Genomic DNA, 26,925 nt, shown 5'->3' on the forward strand with positions numbered 1-26,925 from the left:
AAATAGTTTCATTCCTGCACCAGGAAACAAAATATTACCCAGGGAAGTGGGTGTCTGGTAGGGGAGGGGAGAGGGAAGAGTGTTGATGGAAAAGGAGTACAGGGAAGGTGCCAGCTTCAGAATTTCAAATGTTAATGAATGCAAAAAATGGGAGGTGAGCCAGTAGACCCTTAGGAGCAGAATAAGACATAGGATGCAATGCTTCCAGGTCTTATGGTCTTATTAAGTCAGAAAACGTTGAGATGTGGAAGAAAAGAAATCTGCAGGAATTGTTCATAGATGCACAAGACAGCAGGACAGCTGCACTTACTGATTGAATAGGCACAATGTGCACATTTTTAGCTGAGGCATGGAAAGAAGGAGAAAAAAAGAATCACAAGCTAGTATACGGTAATATTTGTTAATAAATTTAGTTGGAACTTTGAACTTTTGAATCTCGAGTAAAAGAACTCAGTAGAACTCAGTAGTGGGTAAAGGGATGATGAATATTCTAGGTTGAGACCCTGCAATAGGACTGAGAATGTAGAGGGAAAAATAGCCAGTACATATAGAAATGAGAGGGAGGAGTGAAGCAGCCTGGTTGTTGACAAATTGAACCAGATGAGGAGGAGGGATGATGAGCAGAAGGATCCTGGTGGGGGAGGGAATAGTAAAGGATGAAGAAACTCACATAGGTATGTAGGGAATGGTCAGATAGAAACAGATTTGGGGACAAGGGGGGTGCGGGTGATGGATCTTGGTATTAAGAGGATGTGGTGTGGATGGAAAAGGTGAAAAAAGAGAGACCCTAGGTTAATCCTTAGCAGTAGAAAAGGAACATGGGTTACCTGACATTGGAAACATTAACATTTATGTCATTGGGCTTTTAGCTACCTAATTGGATTATGATGTGCTGATTTAAAAACATTGGTGCATAAAAAGAACTGGGTATCATTGTACACAATCACTGAGTAATTACGCAGGTTGAGCAAACAATTACGATTCATGGTATGTTAGCTTTTATTACAAAAAAGGTTTGATTGTGCAGGAAAGAATTCTTCACTCAGGCTGGTGAATTTTTGGAATTCTCAGTCCTGAAATGCTGTTGAAGCTGAGTTGCTCGAAGCATCAGGGGACTCCGAGAATATGGGAATAGTTCTGGAAGATTAGCCATGATTATGTTAAACAGCAGCACAGGTTTGAAGGGCCACATGGTCTACATGTACACATTTCTGACCTTTGTTCCAAGAACCTAGCTTCTTCTGTGAGCCTCCATTTAACATTTGCATCCTTAAAATGGTTCCAAAAATCTTTACAGAGACAAAGTATTTAGCAGTTAATAAAGTGATGTTGTGATAAAAGTGCTTCAGCGGGCACATTTTGTTTAAATGCTGTTTCTGTGCACCAGATTAGCTGGCACCCACAAATCTCAGCTAGATGAGCGGAAAGTCAGGGGATTCAGCTGAGAGTTACATGGCGGTAGTTATGGTTACCAACTGAGCACAAATTGGGTGTCTCAAGCTATGCAGTAATTTTAAGCAAAGTTAAATGCAATACTATTTTTAAAACAAAGTCATTAACATAATTTGTATGATATTTCTAAAGACAATGCATTGTGTCAGTACCCTTGGATAAATTAGTCTTGTAAAATGATTATACAAGTTTAGGGAGGTGCATTATATGTACATTTTTGATATTTACTCACATAAGTCACTTGTTTGATCTGGTATCTATTAGTAAATCTTTCCAGCTGTTTATTGATATTTTACTGGAGTATTATTTGATTGACTGTAGATGACTGTAGAACATGATTAGAAATACCTTTGCAGCTTTTCTGAAATGTAGTACATGCAAGACTTACCATCTGAAGCAGATAGTGATGTATTTGCAATCCATTGCTAAAGCTAATTTTTTACTGTTTTGAGCTTCTCTCTTCATTCATTCCCCATATCATCTGCTCCACTGCTTGGAAATGAATAATATGATTTTATGCAGAAGAACACTGTTACACTTCTAGCCTCTGTGCATCTTAATTGCTTCATTGAGCAGTTGCAGCACTTTTGCACACAACTGTTGGTAATTTGTTTGTACTTGGCTTTGTATGTTAGTCAAGGAAAGTAAAAATCTGATCAACACACACAAAATGCTGGAGGAACTCAGCAGACCAAGCAGCATCTATGGAAATGAGTACAGTCGATGATTCAGGCCGAGACTCTTCAGCAGGACTGGAGAAAAAATGATGAGGAGTAGAGTTAAAAGGAGGGGGGAGGGAGGAAGAAACACAAGGTGATAGGTGAAACCAGGAAGGGGGAGGAGGGAAGTAAAGAGCTGGGAAGTTGATTTATGAAAAAGATACAGGGCTGGAGAAGGGGGAATGTAATAGGAAAGGACAGAAAGACATGGAAGAAAGAAAAGAGGGAGAAGCACTCGAGGGAGATGATGGCAGGTAAGGTGATAAGGTGAGAGAGGGAAAAGGGGATGGGGGTTGGTGGGGGGACATTACTGGAAGTTCAAGAATTGGAGGCTACAAAGCCAGAATATAAGGTGTTGTTCCTCATTGTAACAGTAGAAGAGGCCATGGATAGACATATTGGAATGGGAATGGGAACTAAAATGGGTGGGTATTGGGAGATTCCGCTTTTTCTGGTGGGATGAAAATCTGATGTTCTCCCTTAGCGGACTGAAATGCTTGAACATGTAGACAGTAAGAAAGAGGATGTGCTGCAGCTTTTGAAAAGCATTAAGATAGGTAAGTCACTGGAACCAGAGAAGATATACACCAGGTCACTGTGGGAAGCAAGGGAGGAGATTGCAGAGCCTCTGGCGATGATCTTTGTATCATCAGTAGGAACGGTAGAAGTATCAGGGGATTGGAGGGTTGCAAATGTTTTTCCTTGTTCAAGAAAGGGAGTAGGGATAACCCAGGAAATTACAGACCAGTGAGTCTTATTTCAGTGGTTGGCAAGTTGTTGGAGAAGATCCTGAGAGGTAGGATTTATGAGCATTTGGACAGACATGATCTGATTATGGATAGTCGGCATGGCTTTGTCAAGGGCAGGTCATGCCTTACGAGCCTGATTGAATTCTTTAAGGATGTAACAAAACACATTGATGAAGATAGAGCAGTGGATGTAGTGTATATGGATTTCAGTAAGGCATTTGATAAGGTTACCCATGCAAGGCTTATTCAGAAAGTAAGGAGGCATGGGGTCCAGCCTTGATAATTTTTGAACTTAACGAAATTATTAGTGTTTTGTTTTGGTGCTCCAGTCAAGTGCAATAGAAATGTTGCTGTAAACACGAGAAAATCTGCAGATGCTGGAAATCCAAAGCAATGCACACAAAATGAGGTGGTATGGTAGTGTAGTGGCTAGCACAATGCTCTACAGAACCAGTGCCTGGGTTCATTTCCTGCTGCTTCCTGTAAGGAGAGTGTACATTCTTCCCGTGACCGCTTCGGTTTCCTCCTACAGTCCAAAGATGTACTGTTCAATAGATTAATTGCTCATTGTAAGTTGTCCTATGATTAGGCTAAGATTAAATTGGAGGATTGCTGGGTGGCATGGCTCGAAGTGTCAGAAGGGCCTAATTTGCACTCTATGTGAATCAATCAATCAATCAGTCAATAAATACATACTTTTTTAAGTTCTGGAAGAATTCAGCAGATCAGGCAGCATCTGTAGAAATGAATAGATAGTTGATGTTTTGGGCCGAGATCCTTCTTCAAGACTGAGAAGTTGGGGGAAGATACCAGAGAGATATTTTCCTATGCTAATTTGCCATCAACAATGGCTATAGAAAGGCTAACATGTAAAGAACAAAAATACAAGTAATAATGGAAATGACAATGAATAAATTTGTACTAAAATGTGTGCTAATTGTTTTCTTATTCACAGAAGGCCTACTGTGGATACTGCAGTGAAAGGATATGGGGTCTAAGCAGGCAGGGTTACAAGTGTATCAACTGCAAGTTGTTGGTCCATAAACGCTGCCACAGACTTGTTCCTTTGACCTGCCAAAGGCATATGGTAAGTCATAAAATATTCCCAATAGTAGATATTTCATTTCTTTATTGGTTAAATATACTTTTGTTCTGCATGTTCTTTCCAACTTTGCATCTTATGGGTAAAGGGAAAAAATATGTCTGACTGCAGACTTCATCAGTTATGTGATTCACTGCTTCAAGACTAACCCATTAAATCATCAAATCATTAAAATTTGGAGCACAGAAGTAGTCATTTAACCCAAGAGGCTTCTTCTGTGTATTTTAATTTGTCTATTTCCTTTTTTATTATAAAACCACTAAATTAAATGCTTCCATGAATACATTAAAAATTATATTCTGAGAAGGAAAGAATTTCTTTCTTCAGAAGAAATTGGTTTGTTCCAATATTCGATCATTGAAGAATGTAGACATTGGTGATATGTTACTAACCACTTCAAACCATGAAGTTTTCAGGATCACACTGTTTTGTACTTTTGTGTTACATTCAAGGCAGCATTACTTGTGCTAAAGTTGATTTGTAAGGCTGTCAAGCCAAAGAAGAAGAAAATCTTTGACCATAGTGTTTGCACGTGTTGTGACTGTTTAGTTATGTGATGAATATGAATGCACAAATTGTCAATAATCAGAAAGTTAATGAAATACATAATGTTGCTACAGGAAGAGGTTAGAACTGGGGCATTCTGTGGTGACTCTCTTCCTGACTTTCCTAAGCCTTTCCACTATTTACAAAGCTCATTAGGAGGATAATGACATTTCCCAGGTGACTTCAACACAAAGCTCAATACAGAATAAAGTGGTATGCTTAAATTACTACATTCCACTACCCCAGTATACAGTATACTGCTGTATACTCTGCCTTAAGTGTTTATCATCTGCAAAATGAAATTACCTAGCATGGCTACAATACTTCCCAAATCAGCCATCCCCATGAAGGAATGCATGGAAATGCCTCAGCTGTACTTTCCCATCCAAAGTCATCACCATCTGTACTTGAAAATATATCACCATTTTGTTATATCTGGCTTTATATTTTCCAAATCAATTTCCAACAGCAGTATGGCAATTCCTTCACCGGAAGTTCATCAAGGCAGTTCACCAGTACATTCACATAGTTGCCTTACAGCAACAGGGATCCTTGTTTGATTCTGTTGTTGAATAGTATTAACGTGAAGTATGCCCTTCTCCCCATGAATTTTCACCACATGTTCTTATTTCCTCCTACATGCTGGTAGGTTAATTGGCCACTAGAAATTATCCCTTAATAATGGTTAATGGCAAAAAGAAATCTAAAGGGAGTTAATGGGTATGTGAGCAAGAATTAAGTGTAGGGATATATGGGAATAAAGAGAAGGGGAGTGGGGTTGCATGGATGTGGATGCCTAAATTGTCTTATGATTGTTTATGTTAGTTAAGATATTTTGATGCATGCTTTTGTCTTTTTTACTTGTATATCGAGTTTTGGCAAGCCATGGATGGGATCATTCATGGAACTATGACTTCATTACTATTCCACGTTTTCTCACAAAACGCTAAACAATTTCACTGTTTTCCATTGGCACCTAGATAGTGTCTCTTATAACATCAAACTGCGTTAATGTTTAGCAGCAAATGAACTGTTGTATTTGATTGTGCTTCTCTTTCAGTACAACTCTATATCATAAATTTCAATTTTTGAACAATGGATGAACCTGAGCTATGAGAAAAGAGGTTGTAATAGTGTACCAAGTTTTGTATGTCTAGTCATTTTATAAATTAGTACAGTGTTGAAGAGATTCTATGATGTGATAAAAATAGTGTATTTTTTCTAAGTGCTGCTATGAGGAAATCTGTTCTCCTTTTACTACTGTTAAACTGCCTTGCTATTTTGCACTCATGTTTTCACAACCTGGTACATTGAAATTTTTAAAATTCTCATTATGAACCCTAAGTACTCACCAGCCTGGAGTCCAAACACGGAGGTTAAATTTGTAGCAATCTGTTCCATCATATACATAACTTTGTTCTGCCTCCTTTTTTAATGGTAAGGATCCGGCCATGCCTTCCCCGGAACCCCCAATTGAAGACAAGCCTGATGAAGTTGACATCCCTTCAGAAGATCCCGATGGAAGTAAGTTTTCAATTCAAAGGCTTTTATGGTTGAGCATCTAGTCTGCCAAAACAAAAAAAAAGAAAATCTGCACTATTGTTCATATGGTTTAACATGAGCCAAATTTATGAAAAACTGTAGCAGTTGTCCTTGGGATGCTAGTTGCTGACAGTGTATACTCAAAATAGTCTATTCCATTTCACTGCATTCAAGGCCCTCTTTCAGATGAATGACAGATTTGATTAAAAATATATTTTGAAAAAAGTTTGTTCATATTTGATATGGCAATACTTGTGAGTTCCATTATTATCCCTCGAATTTATCATTACTAGTGCTCCTTGGTGTGTTTTAATATACTAGGCAAATGCGTTGTTTTATATGAATTTTATTGTGCAGGGAATTGAAAGTCAAATAAATCAGAGTAATATACTATGTTGAAGAATATTATTTCACAAAAGAAAAACTGATTATCTCTGAAGATGTTCAGAATTGAAGTAACAAGTAATAAAGAAATATTTGGTTTGTCTGTACCAGCAATCAACTTTAATGAGGTAGATACAAGGTGTGAAGGAATCCAGGCTTCCTATTGCTCTACCTGAATCACTTCAAAAAGACCAAATTTATTTTTGTTGTTTTCATTTGGAGGAGTTTCCTGTTTAGGCATAATTTCACATTTTTTCAACCAACAATAAATATTGTTGTTATTGTGATTGTGTTCTATTGTTTGTTTAAAATAATAAATGTTTGTTACATCCATATTATTTTTTGAAGAGATGAACTAGAAAAATTGATGAGAACAAAATCGTAGAGTGGTACCTAGCAGACTGGTTCAGAAGGTTTAGGCACGAGGGATGTTGGCAAACTGGATTCAGACCTGTCTGGGTGCTTGGAGGCAGGGTGTAGTGGTAGCTGGCTTTTTTTTTTGCTGATAGCATGTCACATAGATTGGTGCTAAGATTTTTGAGCCACACACACAAAATGCTGGAGGAGTTCAGTAAGTCAGACAGCATCTATGAGAGGAATAAACAGATGATGCTTCAGGCCAAGACCCTTCCTCAGGACCAGAAAGGAGAATGTAGGAGGAATAAATACTAAGCTTACAAGTGACATGAAAATTGGTGGAATCATAGCTAGTGTAAAAAGTTGTCTAAAGATACAGCAGTATATGCATCAATAGGAAAAATGTGATAGTAATAGAAAGACTGCAAAAGAGAGTCAGCAAGATTTTGTCAGTGGTTAAAAGGAGAGATTGGATAAACCAGGTTTATCCTCACTGAAATGTTAGAGGCTGAGGTTGACCTTATAGATGCTTATAAAGTTACAAGCATTATCATCATTATCATCATCATTATTATGTGCTGTGTCCTGTGATGTGGGTGATCAAAGTCTTGACCGTGATTGTTCTTGGCAAATTTTTCTACAGAAGTGATTTGCCATTGCCTTCTTCTGAGCAGTGTCTTTACAAGACAGGTGACCCCAGCCATTAGCAATACGCTTCAGAGTCTGCCTGCCTGGCATCATTGATCACATAACCAGGACCAGAACAGCTGGGATGCAGGCGCTTGGGTAGTAGGATCCTTCCTGCATCTCCTCTTCTCCTCAGCAGTCGCTCTTTGGATTCCTCAAAATTCTTGGCTGTGCTGCGGATCAGCGTTCACCAGTGGTCTCTATCACAAGCTAGCTGCTGCCATTCGTTGACCTTGATATTTGCCTGAGAGAGCTGCTGCTTTAGTTGGTCTTTATACCTCTTGTGCAAGGCACCATGATCTCTCTTGCTTTCGGTAACCTGGAGTTGTCCATGTGAGACATGTGGCCTGGCTGGCAGAGCTGCCTGATCAGCAAAGTGGTTTCAATGCTTGGAAGTTAAACCTTCACCAGGACCTTGTTGGTGGAAACACAATTCTGCCAGCTGATACCCATGATGGAGCGAAGGCAAAACTGCTGGACACACTCGAGCAACTGGGTTTGCTTGCAGCTCAAGACCCAAGCTTCAGAGCTATATAGCAGTGTTGTGACAACAGCAGCCCTGTACACCTGGATTTTTGTGGAAAGACGCAGCTAGTGGTTCTTCCACAGATGTTTCTGGAGGGACCCGAAGGCACTGCTCTGGTGAGTCGGTTGTCAAAGTCCATTACTACCATAGCGTCCTTAGAGATGATGCTGCCCAAGTAGGTAAACTGCTCAGCCATGGTGGGAAGGTGGTTGTCAGTGATGATCTGAGGTGGGTGGTAAATGCCATGAGGGGGCCTCCAGTGGAGGATCATTGTTTTCTTCAGACTGACCATTAACCCAAAAGCCCTTGCAGCCTTGGTGAACTGTGACTGTAGCCTGTAGCGATCTTCTGTGTGTGTGAGAAGAGCATAGTTGTCCCTAGTTAGTAGTTTGAGAATGGGCTCTTGCATAGTTATTGTTCGGGCGAGAAGGCAGCCACCCTCAAACAGTACTATTAAGTCAACGTATTGATAACATGTCACAGGATGCTGAAAAGGTTTTGTGTGATAAACAGAAAAACAACAGCTTCTCTATCCAGGTTAATGAGTCAACAGATTTCACCAATAAATGTCATGTTGTAGCATTTGTAAGGTTTGTAAATGATGGTGAAATTCAAGAAAATTTTTTCTGTTGCAAAGAGCTGCCTGAAACAAGCAAAGGCCAAGATGTATTTAAAGTTTTGTCTTCATAACTGGAAACAAAAGGTCTATCTTGGAGGAACTGTGTTGACATCTGTACTGATGGTGCCCCATCAATGGTTGCCTCCATGAGAGGTTTTGTTTCTCTTGTAAAAAATCCTGACACACTGCTTTCTTCACAGAGAGGTGCTGAGGTCAAAAACTCTTGGAGATGAAATGATAGAAGTTCTGGATGATGCTACAAAAAATGCTAAACTTTATTAAACAAAGACCAGTTCACTCGAGAGTGTTTTTAAAAACTGTGTAAAAACCACGACAATGAACATAGCAATCTTTGGCTACATACAGAAATCCAGTGGCTTAGCAGAGGAAGAGTTCTCAACAGGGTATTTGAGCTGAAAGGTGATTTGCAGGAGTACTTTCAAAAAAAATAGTAGGCTAGATTTTGCTGAGTGCTTTGAAGTTGAAGAATGGTTGCAGGAACTTGCCTACTCAGCAGACATTTTTCATCATACGAACCAGTTGAACAAGTCTCTGCAAGGTCCTGGAGAAAATGTTTTGACTTCAAGTGACAAATTTTCTTGGATTTAAAAGGAAACTGAATCTTTGGAAAAATCATGTTGCAAAAGGAAATCTTGAAATGTTTCCACTGCTGCTTGGGCTGTAGAGTAAGAAAGGATCAGAAAGTGTCGAGTCTTATTGAAAACCACCTGGAAGAACTGCTGAACAAAATGAACAGTATTTTTCCTCTTTTCAACACAAGTGTATGACTGGGTGAGGGACTCTTTCTCTGAATCTTCTGTTCAGCCTGAGAACTTGACTTTGAAAGAAGAGGAAGAACTTTGTGAGGTGCAGTCTGATCGTGCACTCAAGATGAAATTTACTGACCTACCCCTGGACGCTCTGGATTTCTGTGAAAGAAGAGTATCCTGCCATTCATAGGAAAGCAATAAACATTTTGCTGCAGTTTCAACTTCTTGCATGTGCAAGGAAGCTTTTTCCCTATTTAACAAGCCTTAAGAGCAAGGATAGAGATCACCTCATTTCAGTTGAAGGCAAAATCCATGTGTGCTGATCTCAAGTCCGACCCAGAATTTAGTATTTGTGCAGCAAAACACAAGCACAGGTTTCACATGCTATGCTTATATTTCAGCCTGACCATGTCACTGAGTAAGAAAGTGTTTTTTCAAAGCCTTGTATGAAATTGTGTCTTACGCTATATTCTTATTTGTATTGTTTTGGCTTATAGTTTTTAGTAACTTTACTATTTAACACCAATAAATTTTCCTGTTGTAAATAGCATGAATTAAAATCAATTTACAACCTTTATTTAAATTAAATCTACCAAGCCTACCTTTAGAAAAATTAAATTTCATTTTGGCTTAAGCTAGTTATTTAACAGAAATTTATTAGGTTTGCCTTATGAGTTTTTAAAATTTATGAAAAGCAAAGAAAGAGATTAATTTCAAGAAAGGTAAGCTAAGCTTCACTACTTGTTCTTTTTCAAGAATATTTGGCTAAAAATTCATTCTCTACTCAAAAGAGCATTGACAATTATTTTTTGGATTATTATATCTACAACTTACTAATCACACTAATGTAGTAGGAGCTGTAGATTTAATAATTTTTATGCAGGGTTCCCTGAGACCTGAAAATTATTTCAAGGGTTTCTCCAGGGCAAGAAGTTTGAAAAACCGTGCTCTAAGGTTTACAGAGAATGGTATGAGATACAAAAACATCTTGCTAATGAGAGAGGTCAGAGGAGATTTCCAGGTTGGTTCAAGCTGACAGAAAGGAACAATAACTCAAATATTATAACAGTGGTGTGCAGAAGAGTATCTTTGAATGCACAACACATTGAACCTTGAAGTGGATGGGTTACAGCAGCAGAAGAACACATTGGTGGCTTCCATTCTTGCACCTAATAAAGTTCCAACTGAATGTAGATTAAAAATAAACATTTATTCTCCACAAAGTTTTGTTCAAAACACAGAAGATTAACAACATGGACAGATGTATCAAATATTGAGCTGCATTTGACAGTGATGTGACAATCAGTGTACTGTATATTAATACTGTTCATTTTTGACGGGTAAGGAAGTAATTTGGTGTTGTCCTCTGGGGACCTCTTGTGGATAATAAGATTACGTCAGAAAATAAGTTGACTGATTCTCATTGTGTTAACATACAAGCTAGTAGGAGGAAAAGGACTATTCAAATCCTTGATCTTCCCTTACAATTTAACACGATCATGCTAATCTAATTGTAGTTTTTAATCTCTTATTAATGATAAATCTAGCTCTGCCTTTAAATTTCCAAAGATGAAGGTCCCACTGCCCTTTGCAGAAAAGGGTTCCACAGTCCTAGGGAGAAAAACATCGCTTCATTTCAAATGGGCCGCCCCTTTAGTTTAGATGATAATTCCTAGTTCCATATTCTCTCCCATGAGAAAACATTTCTACAAATTCACCATGTTAAAACTCTTTTGGTTAGATTTGTGAGCTTACTACCTTTTAATATATAATCATAAAGGTTATTCTTTTTCCCATGCCCAGAAAACCTTTGTTCCATTTCATTTGCCATTTCTTTCACCTAAATCTATTTTCTCACCATGGTTACCAGGATATCATGATTTGTACAGCTGTAATATTTTTTATTGTTTCATCACAGGGCTTTCAGGTAATGAGTTACCTTGCAAGTGTAGATGACGACTCATAATACATTGACACAGTCAATGTCCTACTGTTTTCACATGTCTTGCTGCTACATAGAAGAGCTCCTCTTGCCAAGAGTCACTTTGTCACTTTATCATTTCATGTCAGTCACCTTATGTGCAAATACTCCTTCACCTAATGTCACTTTATGTATGTACAATCAGCCTATGTATACAGTATAAGCTGTCAACAGGATAGAGCAAGAAGACTGCAGTTATCCCAGCACAAAATGAATTTTGTTTCTGCTGAAAGCATAGAAGGGCAGAGAAAATGCAGAGATGGAATTAAGGGAAAGTGGAAAAGGAAAGTGATTACTTTAAATAATATTAGTGAGTAACAAACAATACTTTTGTAATTACTTAAAGGGGAAGAAGATAACCAAGAATAGGGTCTTAGAGGCTGAAAATACATGGCAAAGGAGGATTGAAAACGGTTCTGAATAACATATTGCCTCAGCCATCTCAAACGAAGTAAATGATAAAGACAGTGTAGTTCATGGAGTAAATTGAAATACTTGATTTCACAAGTATGGAATGGAAATATTAAGACATGGAATCTATTGGAAGTTAACAAGCTAGATCAAAATTGGCATAGTGAAAGGAAACCGGCTTTAATAGATGGCAGGTGTTTTAGTGACTCAAAGGCTGTTTGCAGTGGTGTTTAGAGGACTGTGTGCCAGGTCTCTTGCTTTTTATATGTCAAGTCAATTATTTAGATTTAAATATAGAAGCCATAATTAAGAAACTTGCATATGATTCTAATATTTGTTGTTAATGAGGAAAAATAAATGCATTTTGCTGAATGATAGTTGTGGATAAGTACTAGAATTCATTCTGGTAAGTATGAGGTAATGTATTCGGGGTGGGCAAACAAACAAGACTTTCACAATCCTTCAGCATGTCCTGTGGTAGGGGACCAACAATAAAGGTGGCCGAACAATTATTTACGGTGGGGAAATGGCATAGGAAATCAAGGACACTTCTGGTGTTGGGTTAGATATTGGCAAAGGTACCTTCTCCTTATCACTATCTATCTTTCTCCAGATGATTTATCCTGTTTTTGCACATTTAATAATATTTTGAAGTAACATTGAGCATAACTAATACACAAGATTTATTCTGATGGGGGAATTTCAAAGTCCTTCTATTTGGCTTTTTAGCACTCCCCAGTGACTGGTCATTCTGAAGATGATGGTTGCCAGACTGGCACCTGCAGCACCTGGTGGAAGAACTGATGTGAGGGATAAAACTTGCTTGAACTCTGTTGCTGCTGCGTCAATCCATGACATTATTGGTAGAAGTAACCACTACAGAGTCATCATGAAAGCAGACTCCTGTTTTAATATTGAGGAGACTTGTGTAAAACTGGCTCAATTCTTGGACAAGACAAAAATAAGCAAATCCAGTATTTTTTTTATTAGATGCAAAATATGTACAGTGCTTATCAGGTTGATTACTAGTTTATAGCTTAGGATCTCTTAAGACATAGATGATGTTGTTTTCACATTGTTCTGCTCTCATCATTTCATGTGAGCAGTGAATATCTATTAATCTGTACTTAGTTTTTCTCCTTCAATTCTTTTACAAGGGCTGGTTCAGCAGCTGATTTTATTGGTTCTTGTGGTCAAATGCATCTGCTATTTTAGACCCCATATAACCTTTTAACTCCATCTAAACTAGGGTAATTGGGCTATCCTTGAGTATAATCACCTTAAAATATTTTTTCATTTTCTTAGCTTTACTCAAATACTTAGTTTAGCAGAATCAGTCTCAGATGATCCGGTTTGCCTTTCTAATGTTAATTACATTCAAAACAAACCTTATCTTTCCCTAACCGTAACCATGCGTCGCATCATTAGAAAAATTTAAAGAAATTATAGTGCTTTGTTCACCTTATTTATTGATTACTCCCTCAATGTTATAATTTCCACAATAGTTGCTGTTGTATCTCTAGGCTTGAATACCAAACCTACAAAAAGTTGGATGCATTTTTGAGTGAATGGTTTCATAAGTGAAAGAGGATAGTGATATATCCCGATTGTGTTACTGCATATTTCATGAATAAAAATTATATTTCTGAAAGAAGAGGCATAGCACGCCTGGATATTCTGTGGATCTCATGCATGTGTGGTGTGGCACTACCAACATATTAAATGGGTTAAGCTGAACAGAACTGGCAATATAAAATTAGTTGCTCATAAAGTGAAGTGGCAGCAGCAGAATTGTACCCACCACAATTCTGGGATTATAATCCACTCAATTGATCATCTGCTGTCTATTCACTTTGAATTTTAACAGGACTGCTCGATTCTAAAGCTCAATATAGCCTTGGTGTAAATATGCCAAACATGATAAAACAGCTGAACTTCAGAGGTGATGTGAGAAAGGCTATCTTGATATCGGGCTAATATATGAATGATTCTGAATCATGAAGACTGGAAAAGTCAGTGGACATCATCAGGAAGGTGCTCAATGGATGCTGTCATCATCCTGCATAAAGGAAGATGGTTATGGTTGTTGGAGGTTCATCATTCCAGACATGAAACATCACTGTACTAGTCACTTAGGATTATCATAAATTACTTATCTGTGTGATGCTTCATTAGTGTCCTTGCTTCTCTGCAATAATCAGAGGAAGGGATGCTCAGTTCCATTTGCAATTTTCAGGAAATAAGTGATCTATACTACCATGCAGCAAGACAAAGACAACATTCAAGCAATCAGTATGTGATAATTAACAAAAGCACCTCAAACTCTGATCAACAGCAGTGTCAAACTATCTATTTGACTTCTAGGACCATGGTATTGCAGAAGTCTCAGTAAGGTTGATTCTGGGTTCATTACATGATTCTTGGGGTTGAGGTGGTTGTGGGGTTGACATATAAGGACAGAGTAAGCTGACTGGCAATGTACACACTGGTTGTTTAGAAGAACGTGAGATAAACTCGGTGATGCATGCAAAATTCCAATGTGGTTTGTCAGGGAATATGTATTTGGGCTTTTTGTTTTTTTTGTTGATGAAGTAAAGACATAACGGGTTACATTGAGGTCAACCTTTCATCAGTGACAAACTTGATTAACATTTTCAAATTCTACTTCAAGAGTTTGTGTTTTTCTTTTTCTCAGTGTCATTTGAGAGACTTATTTTGTAAAAATCAAAATTCAGGCCATTCCAATAAAATGTTTCCTTTTCCTTTACAGTTGTACCATATCTGCCACATAATCGGACTAAATTAGACAAGGTCACAGATGATTCAGAGGTAGGTTCTGCAATCAGTCATGAACTTATAAATTATGTATATTTCTGTCAGCTCAAATTTTTTGGAAATATTCAGACTGATGTGGTGCTTAGATCCTGAATTCACATTGATTCAAAGTTAATTCTGCTATTTGTTTGGTTAGTTATAATTCTGTAATTATGATTATGGTTATAATGATTCTTCCGCAGCATTGAGCTAGTTAGGAGAAGGAGAATGGTCACTGTTTATATCCTGTTAACTAATGCAAGGAAGTATGTTTGAATGTACACCACAAGTCCATAAGGTATAGGAACAGAATTAGGTCATTTGGCCCATCAAGTCTGCTCCACCATTTCATCATGGCTGATCCATTTCCCCCTCAGTCCCTATCTCCTGCCTTCCTCCCATTACTCTTTGTGCCCTGACTAATCAAGAGTCTATCGACCTTTGCCTTAAATACACCCAATGACATGGCCTCCATAGCCATCATAGATTTCCACAGAATTCCATATTCAAAACTCTCTGGCTAAAGAAATTCCTCTTCATTTCTGTTCTAAAAGGATGCCCCTCTATTTTGAGACTGTGTCCTCCGGTCTATGCTCCCCCACCATAGGAAACAGCCTCTCCACATCCATATACTGAATACTGAAGTATTCTGAGCAGTTTTGGGCCCCTTCTCTAAGAAAGGATGTTTTATCATATGATAAAACATCCTTTCTTAGAGAAGGGGCCCAAAACTGCTCAGAATACTTCAGTTGAAGCCTCACTGGTGCCTTATAAAGCCTCAACATTACATCCTTGTTTTATATTCTAGTCCTTTCAAAATGAATGCTAACATTGCATTTACCTTCCTCACCACTGGCTCAAACTGCAAATTATCCTGTAGGGAACCCTGCACAAGGTCTCCCAGGGTGCTTTATGCCTCAGATTTAGTATTTTCTCTCCATTTAGAAAATATTTTACCCTTTATTTCCATACACTTCCCGACACTGTATTCCATCTGTCACTTCTTTGCATATTCTCCTAGTCTGTCCAAGTCCTTCTGCAGCCTCTCGACTTCCTCAACACTCCTTGTCCCTCCACCTATCTTCACATCATCTGCCAAATTGGCCACAAATCCATCAATTCCATCATCCAAATCATTGACATATAAAGTAAAAAGAAGCAGTTCCAATGCCAACACTTGTGAGACACCACTAGTCACCAGCAACCAACTAGAAAAGGCTCCCTTTATTCCCACTCTTTGCCTCCTACCAATCAGCCAACGATCTATCCATGTTAGTATCTTTTCTGTAATACCATGAGCTCCTAACTTGTTTAGGAGTCTCATGTGTGCCACCTTGTCAAAGGCCTTCTGAAAATCCAAGTACACACTTCAATCACCCCTGCCCCATGACACTCTTGAACTTCTCGCATACTGCAAGTGTCGTTGATTGGCAAGAGGCAAAGAGTGGGAATAGACTAGCTGAGTGAGTGGGCAACAAGGTGTTAAATGCAATATAATGCATAAAAGTATGAAATTTGTGCATGTTGGTGGACAAAAGGGAAGAATATTTCTTTAAACAATGAGGGATTGGGGAATGTTAATGTTCAAAGGAATCTTGATGCCTTTGTATGCAAATCTCTGAAAACCAACATGCAGATGCGTAAGAAATAAGGAAGGTAAATAGTATATTTATTGCTTGAGGATTTAATAATGGGAGTAAGGACATACTTGTGCAATTATTTAGGGTTCTGGTAAATTATACCCGGAATATTTTGTTCAGTTTTGCTGGCCTTTCCCTAAAAGGCTCATGGACTGATGGTGGTGGAAGGGAAGCCCCTTTCTTTGAAGAAGGAGAACACCACTTTAGCTCTAGAATAAAAAGCCTCTTGCCTTTCTCCACTATCAATGCTGCCCTCAACCGTATCTCTTCCATTTTGTGAATGTCTGACCTCTCCCCATCTTCCCGCCACCCCACTAGGGATAGGATTCCTCTTGGCCTCACCTACCACCCCACCAGCTTCTGTGACCAGCACATAGTTCTTCTTAACTTCCACCATCTGAAACAGGATTCCACCACCAAGCGCATCTTTCCCACTCCCACTTTCTGCTTTCTGCGGGGATCGCTCCCTATGCGACTACCTTGTCCATTTGTCCCTCCCTACTGATCTCCCTCCTGGCGCTTAACCTTGCAAGCAGAACATGTGATACACTTGCCTTACACCTCCTCAGGGTCCTAAACAGTGCTTTCAGGTGAGGTGACACTTCACCTGTGAGTCTTTTAGGGTCACTTACTGTATCCAGTGTTCCCGGTGTGGCCTCCTGTATATCGGTGAGACCCCACATAGATTGGGAGATCGCTTCGCCAAGCACCTACACTTTGTCCATCAGAAAACCGGGATCTCCCAGTGGCTACCCATTTTAATTCCACTTCCCATTCCCATTCCGACATGTTAATCCATGACCTCCTCTTCTGCCATGATGAGGCCACACTCAAGTTGGAGGAGCAACACTTTATATTTCATTTGGGTAGCCTCCAACCTGATGGCATGAACATAGATTTCTTGAACTTCTGGTAATGTCCCCCACACTGCACCATTCCCCATTCCCCATTCCCATTTCCCTCTCTTACCTTATCACTTCCCTCTAGTGCTCCTCCTCCCCCTTCCCCTACTTCCATGATCTTCTGTTCTCTCCCATCAGATTTCCCCTTTTCCAGCCCTTTATCTCTTTCACCAATCAATTTCCCAACTCTTCACTTCACCTCCCCCCCAGTTTCACCTATCACCTACTATCTTGTATATCTTCCTCTCCTCCCCACCTTATTTTAACTTCTCATCCTTTTTCTCCAGTTCTGATGAAGGGTCTCGGCCCGAAACATCAACTGTTTACTCTTTTCCATAGGTGCTGCCTGGCCTGCTGAGTTCCTCCAACACTTGGTGTGTGTGTGTTACTTTGGATTTCCAGCATCTGCAGATTTTCTCTTCTTTGAGGCTGATCAATACCTCCACCCACTAAGCCGTTCTACTATACCCCCCACACCACCACAACCTGATCACTTCCTGTCAGGGTCACCTTATACACAGGCATTCCTGGACCTAGCATCACTTTATGTACATACAATTAATCTATGTATATAAGTTATCTTATGTATTTATGTTTATTATGTTTTTATTATCCTGTTCTTCATCTTATTGTGTTTTTTGTGTTACATCTGATCTGGAGTAAAAACTTTCCTTTAATGCAGGGGTCCCCAACCTTTTTTGTACTGCGGACCGGTTTATTATTGACAATATTCTTGTGGACCGACCGACCCAGTGGGGGGGGGGGGGGGGGGGCGCAGGTAGGGTTGCCAACGGACAAGAGTAGCAGTCAAATACGTTGTGTTTACTCCAAGAAAGACTACCATGACCATGAAGCCTTGCACGGGCACCTGTGTGTGCATGCGTGACTTGCACATGCAGGTACGTGCCGATTTTTTTCTACAAATCGTTTTTGGCGATTCTGTTCGGGGGAGGGTGTTAATCACGACTGGAATATAGATGATAAGTGGCTAATCCATTCAATTTCTTTTATTAAAAGGTTTATCTAATGAATTTAATATTAAACACACAGCGCATAGTTTCCTCGCATGAATATAGTGATAAATCAATTATCAGGGGAGGAGGACAGGGGAGCTTGAAGAAAGTGTTGAATGAACTTCCAGTAGAAGTGGTAGATACAAGTTCGATATTATCATTTAAAGAAAAATTGGATAGGTATATGGACAGGGAAGGAATGGAGGGTTATGGGCTGTGTGCAGGTCGGTGGGACTAGGTGAGAGTGGCGTTCGGCACGGACTAGAAGGGCCAAGATCGCCGGTTTCCGTGCTGTAATTGTTATATGGTTATATAAATCAATAGCATCATAATATTTTAAGTAACATTTGGATATTAAACACACAGCACATATAAAATCATTGCAACACACCAATATCACTGAATCAGTGGGAGCCTTGGGCTTGTTTCCCTGCAACAAGACAGTCCCATCGAAGGGTGATGGGAGACCGCGATAGTCGAACGGGGTTCCTTATGTCCAATCTATTCTGCAATTTAGTTTTCGTTGCATTCATTGCAGAAATATGTTGGAAATGGAAGCAACGTTTTCAGTGCTTTCATGGCTATCTCAGGATACTCAGCCTTGACTTTGATCCAGAATGCCGACAGAGATGTTATGTCAAACATACTTTTCAGCCCGTCGTCATTTGCAAGCTCGAGGAGTTGATCTCCTTCCCACACTGACATGGATGACACGCGGGTAATGACCTTGAATGCGTTCAAGCTCAACAGTGGGCGTGACAGGGAATGAGGATGGGTGCGGCTGACTCCTATCGCCAAATCATATCGTTCCCTCGCAGCCCAGTAGCACATGCTTTGCGGCCCGGTACTGATCCACGGCCTGGTTGTTGGGGACCGCTGTTTTAATGGAAATGACATTGAGCTGTATTGGAAACAAAATATATACTTGCTATGGATGGAGTGCAGCAAAGATTCACTCAATGAATCCAGGGATGGCAGGCATGCTGTATGAAAAGAAGTAGAGTAGATGGTGTGAATCTTCTGGTATTTAGAAGAATGTCAGAAGATTTTATTGAAACTGGCAGTATTCTTGCATATGTAGCTTCTCAAAGTTGATGCAAAGAGGTTATGTTATCCCTTGCGTATCTAGAATGAGAGGTCACAATCTTGGAATAAAAGCTAGATCTTCATGCAAGAACTGGTGAATCTCTGGACTTCAGGAAGTTATGTAGTCTCATTTTTAGTTCATTTAACACTGAACTGAAAGATAGATTTCTGGACACAATAGCAATGCAGGAAAATGTGTTGTAATGGAAGATCAGCCATGAAAATAGTCAATGGCAGAACTAGCTTGAAGCACCAAATGGCTTGTTGATGCTTAAGTGATTCTTAAGCTTCAAACCATAAACATGAGAAAGCCTGCAAATGCTGGAAATCCAAAGCAACACAAAGTGCTGAGGGAAATCAGCAGGTCAGACAGCATCTATGGCAGCGGTCCCCAACCACCGGGCTGCAGACCAATACCGGGCCGCAGAGCATGCGCTACCGGGCCGCGAGGAAACGATATGATTTGGAGATAGGAGTCAGCTGCACCCTTCCTCATTCCCTGTCAGGCACTGTTGAGCTTGAATGCATGCCAGGTCATTACACACGCGTCATCCACGTCAGCGCGGGAAGGAGATCAACTCCTCAAGCTTGCAAATGACGGCGGGCTGAAAAGTATGTTTGACATAACATCTCTGCTGGCATTCTGGATCAAAGTCAAGGCTAAATATCCTGAGATAGCCACGAAAGCACTGAAAGCATTGCTTCGATTTCCAACATATCTCTGCAATGAATGCAATGAAAACTAAATTGCGGAATAGACTGAACATAAGGAACCTCCTTCGACTATCGCTGTCTCCCATCTCCCCTCGATAGGACCGTGTTGTTGCAGGGAAACAAGCCCAGGGTTCCCACTGATTCAGCGATATTGGTGTGTTGCAATGATTTTATATGTTCATACGGGGAAAATATGTGCTGTGTGTTTAATATCCAAACGTTACTTAAAATGTTATGATGCTATTGACTTATATAACCATATAACAATTACAGCACGGAAACTGGCGATCTTGGCCCTTCTAGTCCGTGCCAAACGCTACTCTCACCTAGTCCCACCGACCTGCACTCAGCCCATAACCCTCCATTCCTTCCCTGTCCACATACCTATCCAATTTTTCTTTATATGATAATATCGAACCTGCCTCTACCACTTTTACTGGAAGTTCGTTCAAAACTACTTCAAGTTCCCCTGTCCTCCCCTGATAATTGACTTATCGGTACATTCATGCGAGGAAACTATGTGCTGTGTGTTTAATATTAAATTCGTTAGATAAACCCTTTTAGGAATGAAATTGAGTGTATTAGCCACTTATCATGTATGTTGTGTTCGTGATTAACCCCTCCCCCGCACAGAATCGCCAAAAACAATTTGTAGAAAAAATCGGCACATACACGCATGCGCACTGGTGCCCGCGCAAGGCTTCATGGTCATTGTAGTCTTTCTCAGGGTAAATCCAACGTATTTGACTGCTACTCTTGTTCGTTGGCGACCCTACCACCCCCAACCCCTGGGTCGGCTGGCCCGCAAGAATATTGTCAATATGAAACTGGTCCGCAGTGCGAGAAAGGTTGGGGACCCCTGATCTATGGAAATGAATAAATAGATGAAGTTTCGGCCTGAAACACTTCTGTTGCATCAATTTTTAAAAGAAAGTTGTGCTTTCTTTTAATAAGATGACTGTTGCAGATGGATGGATGAGGTTTTAAAAATATTACATTAAAATTAGTCAGAAACAATTGTATTCAAGTGGTGTATCTGGTATTCACAAACAAGCATCTAAGCATATATCATACTTTGAATTTCTGTCCTGGAAATTAATTTTGTGTAAAAACTTAGAAATAGATGTAAGCCACTTAGCCCTTTGAGTTTGCCCTACCTTTCAGAAAGATCATACTTTGATATTTGCCTCAGGTTCACTTTCTTTAATTTCCCCTCAATTTCGCTGCAGAGAAAAAAAACTCCATATATTTATTCAATGTTTTCAGTGGTTCGTTCTGTACGTTGTTCTAAGATGGTAAATTAATTTTGCTTCACTATTTTCACAATTATACTTGAATTTTACTAAATTATTTTGTTTGGGACCTAGGATCTCAAGCCTGTGGTTGATGGTGTTGATGGGATCAAGATTTCTTCAGTGCTGGGTTTGCAAGATTTTGACCTAATACGAGTTATTGGACGTGGCAGCTATGCTAAAGTTCTCCTTGTACGTTTGAAGAAAAATGACTGTATTTATGCGATGAAGGTTGTGAAGAAGGAGCTGGTCCATGATGATGAGGTAAAGTTTACTAAATAAGAGAAAAACAGAGAAGTTATTTTTGTACAAGACCTTTCAGTCTCAAAAGAGATGCCAGATCTTCACAACCAATTAAATATTCTTGAAATGCAGTTGCTGTTGTGAGAGAACAAGTAGTTTGGTGCCATTTTTATTTTATTAAATTTAGTTACTTGAGGTCTGGAATTGAATACAGTCATCGAAACTAAAGTCTCACCCAAATTATTATTCTTGAATTTATTATTTTGATATTTTACACGTTTCTATTCTCATGTAGCCCGGTCCTTGCTAAAGGCATGCGATTTTGTTTCTATATCTTCATTGGAAAAAGAGGAAATGAAAAGCAAGTTATGCTTACACTCCTGGTCTCATATAAGGGATCATTTCTGGAAAATGCACAAGTTCAATATTTGACCTGGACATAATTTGGCTGACTGCACAGCTCCACAAAGTCAATCAGGAATATCTGTTTTCTCTTCTGGGCCTACAGTTCTAGTATGCGGCACTGGCAACCAAGAAGAATAATGTAGCAAGATGGGCGAAAGTCACTATAATATTTCCAGATGTGTCAGAGTTGCACCTAACAAAAGGAATTAAATGGTCCATTCAGAAAAATCTAATATTGATAAAATGCTGACTTCTTTTAATTTTACTTCCAAAAATATTAAATATAAAAGACTCTGAATTTCTGTGCAACCCTTCAGAAAGACAAGAACTGAAACTAAAATAAATGGTAGCTTCTATAACTTTGAAACGATTACTAGTTCTTTTAATACTATGGAAACTAAGTGCATTTAATTTATGTATTTAGCTTAGAAAAATTTTCTTATTATTGAGACATGATAAGGCACAGAAACAGTGTTTCTGGAAGCATATTAGGTCTTGGAGTGCAGTTTTCTGTATGGCAACTGGAATATTGTCTGGCCCAATAAACTTTTCTCCACGTAGTACTTTCAGTTGTTTCTTAAATATCATGGTCTGCATCAAACGGGCTGTAAGATAATTTATGTAATGATGGGGACCTTCAGCAGAACCAGTGATGAATCACTTATTCATCTGACAAATATCAGCTTATTTCCTGGCTGAAAGTGGTTGCAAATATTCAATTTTTGACTTTGATACTAACCTGCTGAACTGTAGGATGTTCTTGGAGTCTCATCCTTCCCTCATATGTTAAATTATCTGCCACCATCGTCCCTTAATGGATGTGGAAAGACTGTAAAGCTTTAATCTGCTCCATGGATTATGAGATCATTTAGCCTACCAATGACTTTCCACCCATCAGAAGGTCAGAAATGACTATGCTCACTGGTGATTGGATTGTGTTCAATTCCGTTTGCAAATTGTCATCACCATGCTTGCATGCATCAAGAACGAGGCAGCACTGGGGCATGAGCTAATAGATAACAAGTAACATTCACATGACAAAACTGCCAGGCAATGACCAGTTACAAGAGAGAGTTAAACAACTTACTCATGATATTCAGTGGAATTATCATCATTAAGCTCCCTACCTAACTGTTGCCATTGACCAGTATCCCAGCTGAAACAGACACACATACTATGGCTATAAAAGTAGTTCAGATGCGACGAGTTACTCACATCCTGACATCTCTGTGCCTGGAAGAGTACAGCTTCTACAGGTATCAAGAAGCTCAACATCATCTAGGACAAAGTGGTATGCTTGATTGACACCTCTTCCACAACTAAAACATTTATTCCCTTCACCATTGGCACATAATGGCTGCAGTCTCTGCAATCTGTAAAATGCATTGTATTTACTTGCCTTGGCTGCTCTGACAGCATCTTTGAAACCTTCCATTTCTGTCATCAAAGAGGGCAAAAGCAACATACATAAGGGAAGACCACCTGCAAGTTTCCCTCCAAGTTACATAGCATTCATATTTGAAGATATATTGCTGGTCTTCGTACATTTTGGGCCCATATCTTGGTACCCTGAATCTGTTATGGGAGTGCCTTCAAATAAAAGACAACAGCAGTTGAAGTTGGCAGCTCATAACCACCTCCATAGGGCAACAAAGAATGGCCAGTAAGTACTGACCTTGACAGCAAAGCCGAGATCCTGAAACATGGATAAACAAGAAATGCTGCTTTAATGCTTACTGTTGGCTAGTCCTGTGTTGCAGCATTCCCAGGGTGGCACCTCATTTTTAGGTATGCCTGTTGTAGAAACGTATTCCTATACACTCAGAATTTATTTCCTGTACCTAATAAAGTGGCCACTGAGTATATGTTCATGGTCTTCTGCTGCTGTAGCCCATCCACTTCAAGGTTCAAGATGTGTGTTCGGAGATGCTCTTCTGCACACCACTGTTGTGATACATGGTTATTTGAGTTATTGTCGACCACCCGTCAGCTTGAACCAGTCTGGTCATTCTCCTCTGACCTCTCTCATTAACAAGGCATTTTCATCCACAGAACTGCCATTCACTGGATGTATTTTTGTTTCTCGCACCTTTTCTATAAGTTCCAGAGACTGTTGTGTGTGAAGATTCCAGGAGATCAGCAGTTTCTGAGAAACTCAAACCATCTTATCTGGCACCAACAATCATGCTACAGTCAAGGTCACCCGATATCACATTTCTTTCCCATTCTGAAGTTTGGGCTGAATAATAAGTGAACCTCTTGTCCATATCTACATATTTTAATGCATTGAGTTGCTGTCACATGATTGGCTGATATTTGCATTACCAAATAGGTCTACAGGTATATCTAATAAAGTGGCCCCTTGAGTGTTTGTCTTCAGTCTCCATAAATTCGCATTTGTCCTTATTGTCATTTCGCGTGTGTCTGCAGCAAGTGGATTAGTGAAGAGGAGACTAGGTTTATTGTTCATGATGGTTCACTCCCAACTGCAACAGACTTCCATTAAGCAAGAGGATTTGGCTAGTTGAGCTAGAGGTATTGCTACTGAGCTACTCCTGTTGAAATTTCCCATTCACAGTATTTTCTGTGCATCTCTTTCTCTATGCTTTGTGAAATGTTACTGAACAAGAAGAAATGCCGATTTGTCAGCTGTGGGAAGATTGTAGATTGCAATCAGCAGGGAATTATTTTGTGTGAGGTGAAGCTGCAAAAGGAGAGACTGAACAACCAAAAGACACAACTACTAACCATTGCCACCACTTACTTGTGCCGACATGGCAACAGAATATATGGATCCCGGATCAGCCTCTACAGCCACCTGAGGGATCCACCAAAGGCAACCCTTAAGGAGAACATCTTATTTGACTCGAATGTTGGTGCTTCTAGTACTATTTAGTGTAGTGCAATGAGACTTCATGATGCTCAGTGTTAATGTTAGATTTCCAGATTTCCCTTTCCACTATTTAGTGATTTTCATCCAATCCTAATGGAGTAAGACATAACTGAGGATTGTAAAGATTTTGGAGACAGGAAATATCTGATTATGCATACAAGGCTCCTACTAGCTATTGCCTCATTAATCTGTGGGCAACTCTCTCAATTTTGACAACAGTCTTTAGGTGCTTTGAGGAGGATTTTGCAGTTGGCTTAATCGGAAACCAGTGAATACATGGAAACTGGGCAATCTGAGCTAATTTATTTACTTGCATACACTGTGGTTTTTGACAAAATTGAATCGCGTGTTAGATTTTTTTGGAATCAACATGGTACTGTCTGAGTTCATCTGTGAAAAAAATAGGTCAGGACAGTAGATTTTCTTTACTTGAAGAGCACTTGTGAATGTGATGGATTTTCCCCAGCTGCCATGTACAGTACCTAGGAAAAGTACTGGGCTGAATACCTCAATCCTTTGTTCACACAAATGAGTATCTCATGCTCCTTTTTTCACAGTAGAGCCTAAAAAATAGAGAAAATTGTAAAGCATGAAAAACTAAAAAATTCAAAAACTATGTCAGCATTTAAAAAGTATTCCCCCCCCCCACCCCAGTACTTAGTTGAACCACCTCTCACAGCTATTACAGCCAGTGGTCTTTTTGGATAAGTCTCTATGAGCTGTGCACAGTGTGATGGAGCAAAATTTGCCCATTCCTCCTTGAAAGTTTGCTTAAGTTATGCCAGGTTATTTGGAGAGCGGCAGTAGACAGCAGCCTGAAGTCTTGCCAGAGATGTTTGATTGGGTTAAGGTCAGGACTCTGACTGGCTTACTCAAGGACATTGATTTTCTTCATTTGAAGCCATTCCATGGTTGCTATGGCAGTGTGCCTTGGGGTGTTGTCCTGCTGAAAGACAAATTTCCTCCACAGTTTAAGCTTTCTGGCAGTGGCTAGCAAGTTTTTATCCAGGATCAATTTGTATTTAGTACCATTCATCTTCTTATCAATCCTGACCAAATTCCAGTCCCTGCTGTTGAAAAGCAGCCCATAGCATGGTGCTACCTCCACCATACTTTACAGTAGGGATGCTGTTACCTGACTGATACAGTGTTAGATTTATGCCACACATACCACTTAGAGTTGACGCCAAGAAGTTCTACTTTAGTCTCATCTGACCACAAGACCTTCTGTGTCTTTACAGTATCTTCTAAGTCATGTTTTGCAAAGTCTTTAAGGGCAAGGATATGTTTTTTTTTTCAGTCAGGGCTAAAGAAAAATACGCTTTTTGTGCTGGCCTTAGAGATTGTAGAGTCATGAATTGCATCTCCAGATGCAATCACCAACTTCTGCAGCTCACTTAGAGTGGCTGTTGGCGTCGCAGTAACTTCTCTAACAAGTGCCATTATTTTTCTGCAATTAAGTTTAGGACAGTCTGACCTAGGCAGCTTGGCTGTGGTTTCGTTTTTTTTTACACTTTTTCACAATGGACTACACTGTGCTCCAAGGTATGTTAAATGCCTTTGAGATGGTAATGTACCTTTTTCCAGATCTGTGCTTCTCTATTATCATTTCCCTGATCAGTCTTGAATGCACATTTGTCTCCATTTTGGTTTGGTCTGTTGAAAATCTACCATACTGTTGGACCTTGCAGAGAAGGCGGAGTATTTATCCTTTTGAATTCATTGAAAAAAGGTGATCCTCCTATTTTGTACATCAACAAATTGGTTGATTTGTTAAGGTGATATATTGTGCCTGAGGGAAGTTAGTGTAGTAATTACAAATGGGATGTATACATTTTAGTAAATCATTGACAGGTTTTGGAATTTTACTTTTGATTTCACATGATGCACAATGCTCAAAAAATCCTACTTCAATATATTTTAAATTTAGAAAATGAAATAGTAAAATCTGAAAATAGTTGTGTTGGCTTCAAGGCACTGTATTTAATGTAGTGTTATTGGATTAAAAGTAGCCTTGGGAATCCCACAATATCACACAAAAGAACTTGCTCAAATCATTGTTCTGAGCCAGGGAGCAG

General features: G+C 39.4%; 1 protein-coding gene across 1 annotated transcript in view; it reads left to right on the forward strand.

Annotated features, from left to right (window-relative positions):
• The window catches only part of LOC140188456 (protein kinase C zeta type-like), a 394,997-nt gene that overhangs the window by 216,785 nt on the left and 151,287 nt on the right, over positions 1–26,925 (forward strand). Inside the window, exons 6-9 of the mRNA XM_072244743.1 lie at positions 3,876–4,007; positions 6,011–6,092; positions 14,616–14,674; positions 21,382–21,570. Coding sequence (XP_072100844.1) covers positions 3,876–4,007; positions 6,011–6,092; positions 14,616–14,674; positions 21,382–21,570 — 462 coding nt within the window. The remainder of the gene's footprint in view (positions 1–3,875; positions 4,008–6,010; positions 6,093–14,615; positions 14,675–21,381; positions 21,571–26,925) is intronic.

Source organism: Mobula birostris, chromosome 27 (genome assembly GCF_030028105.1).
Source record: "Mobula birostris isolate sMobBir1 chromosome 27, sMobBir1.hap1, whole genome shotgun sequence".
In the NCBI taxonomy this organism is placed as follows: domain Eukaryota; kingdom Metazoa; phylum Chordata; class Chondrichthyes; order Myliobatiformes; family Myliobatidae; genus Mobula; species Mobula birostris.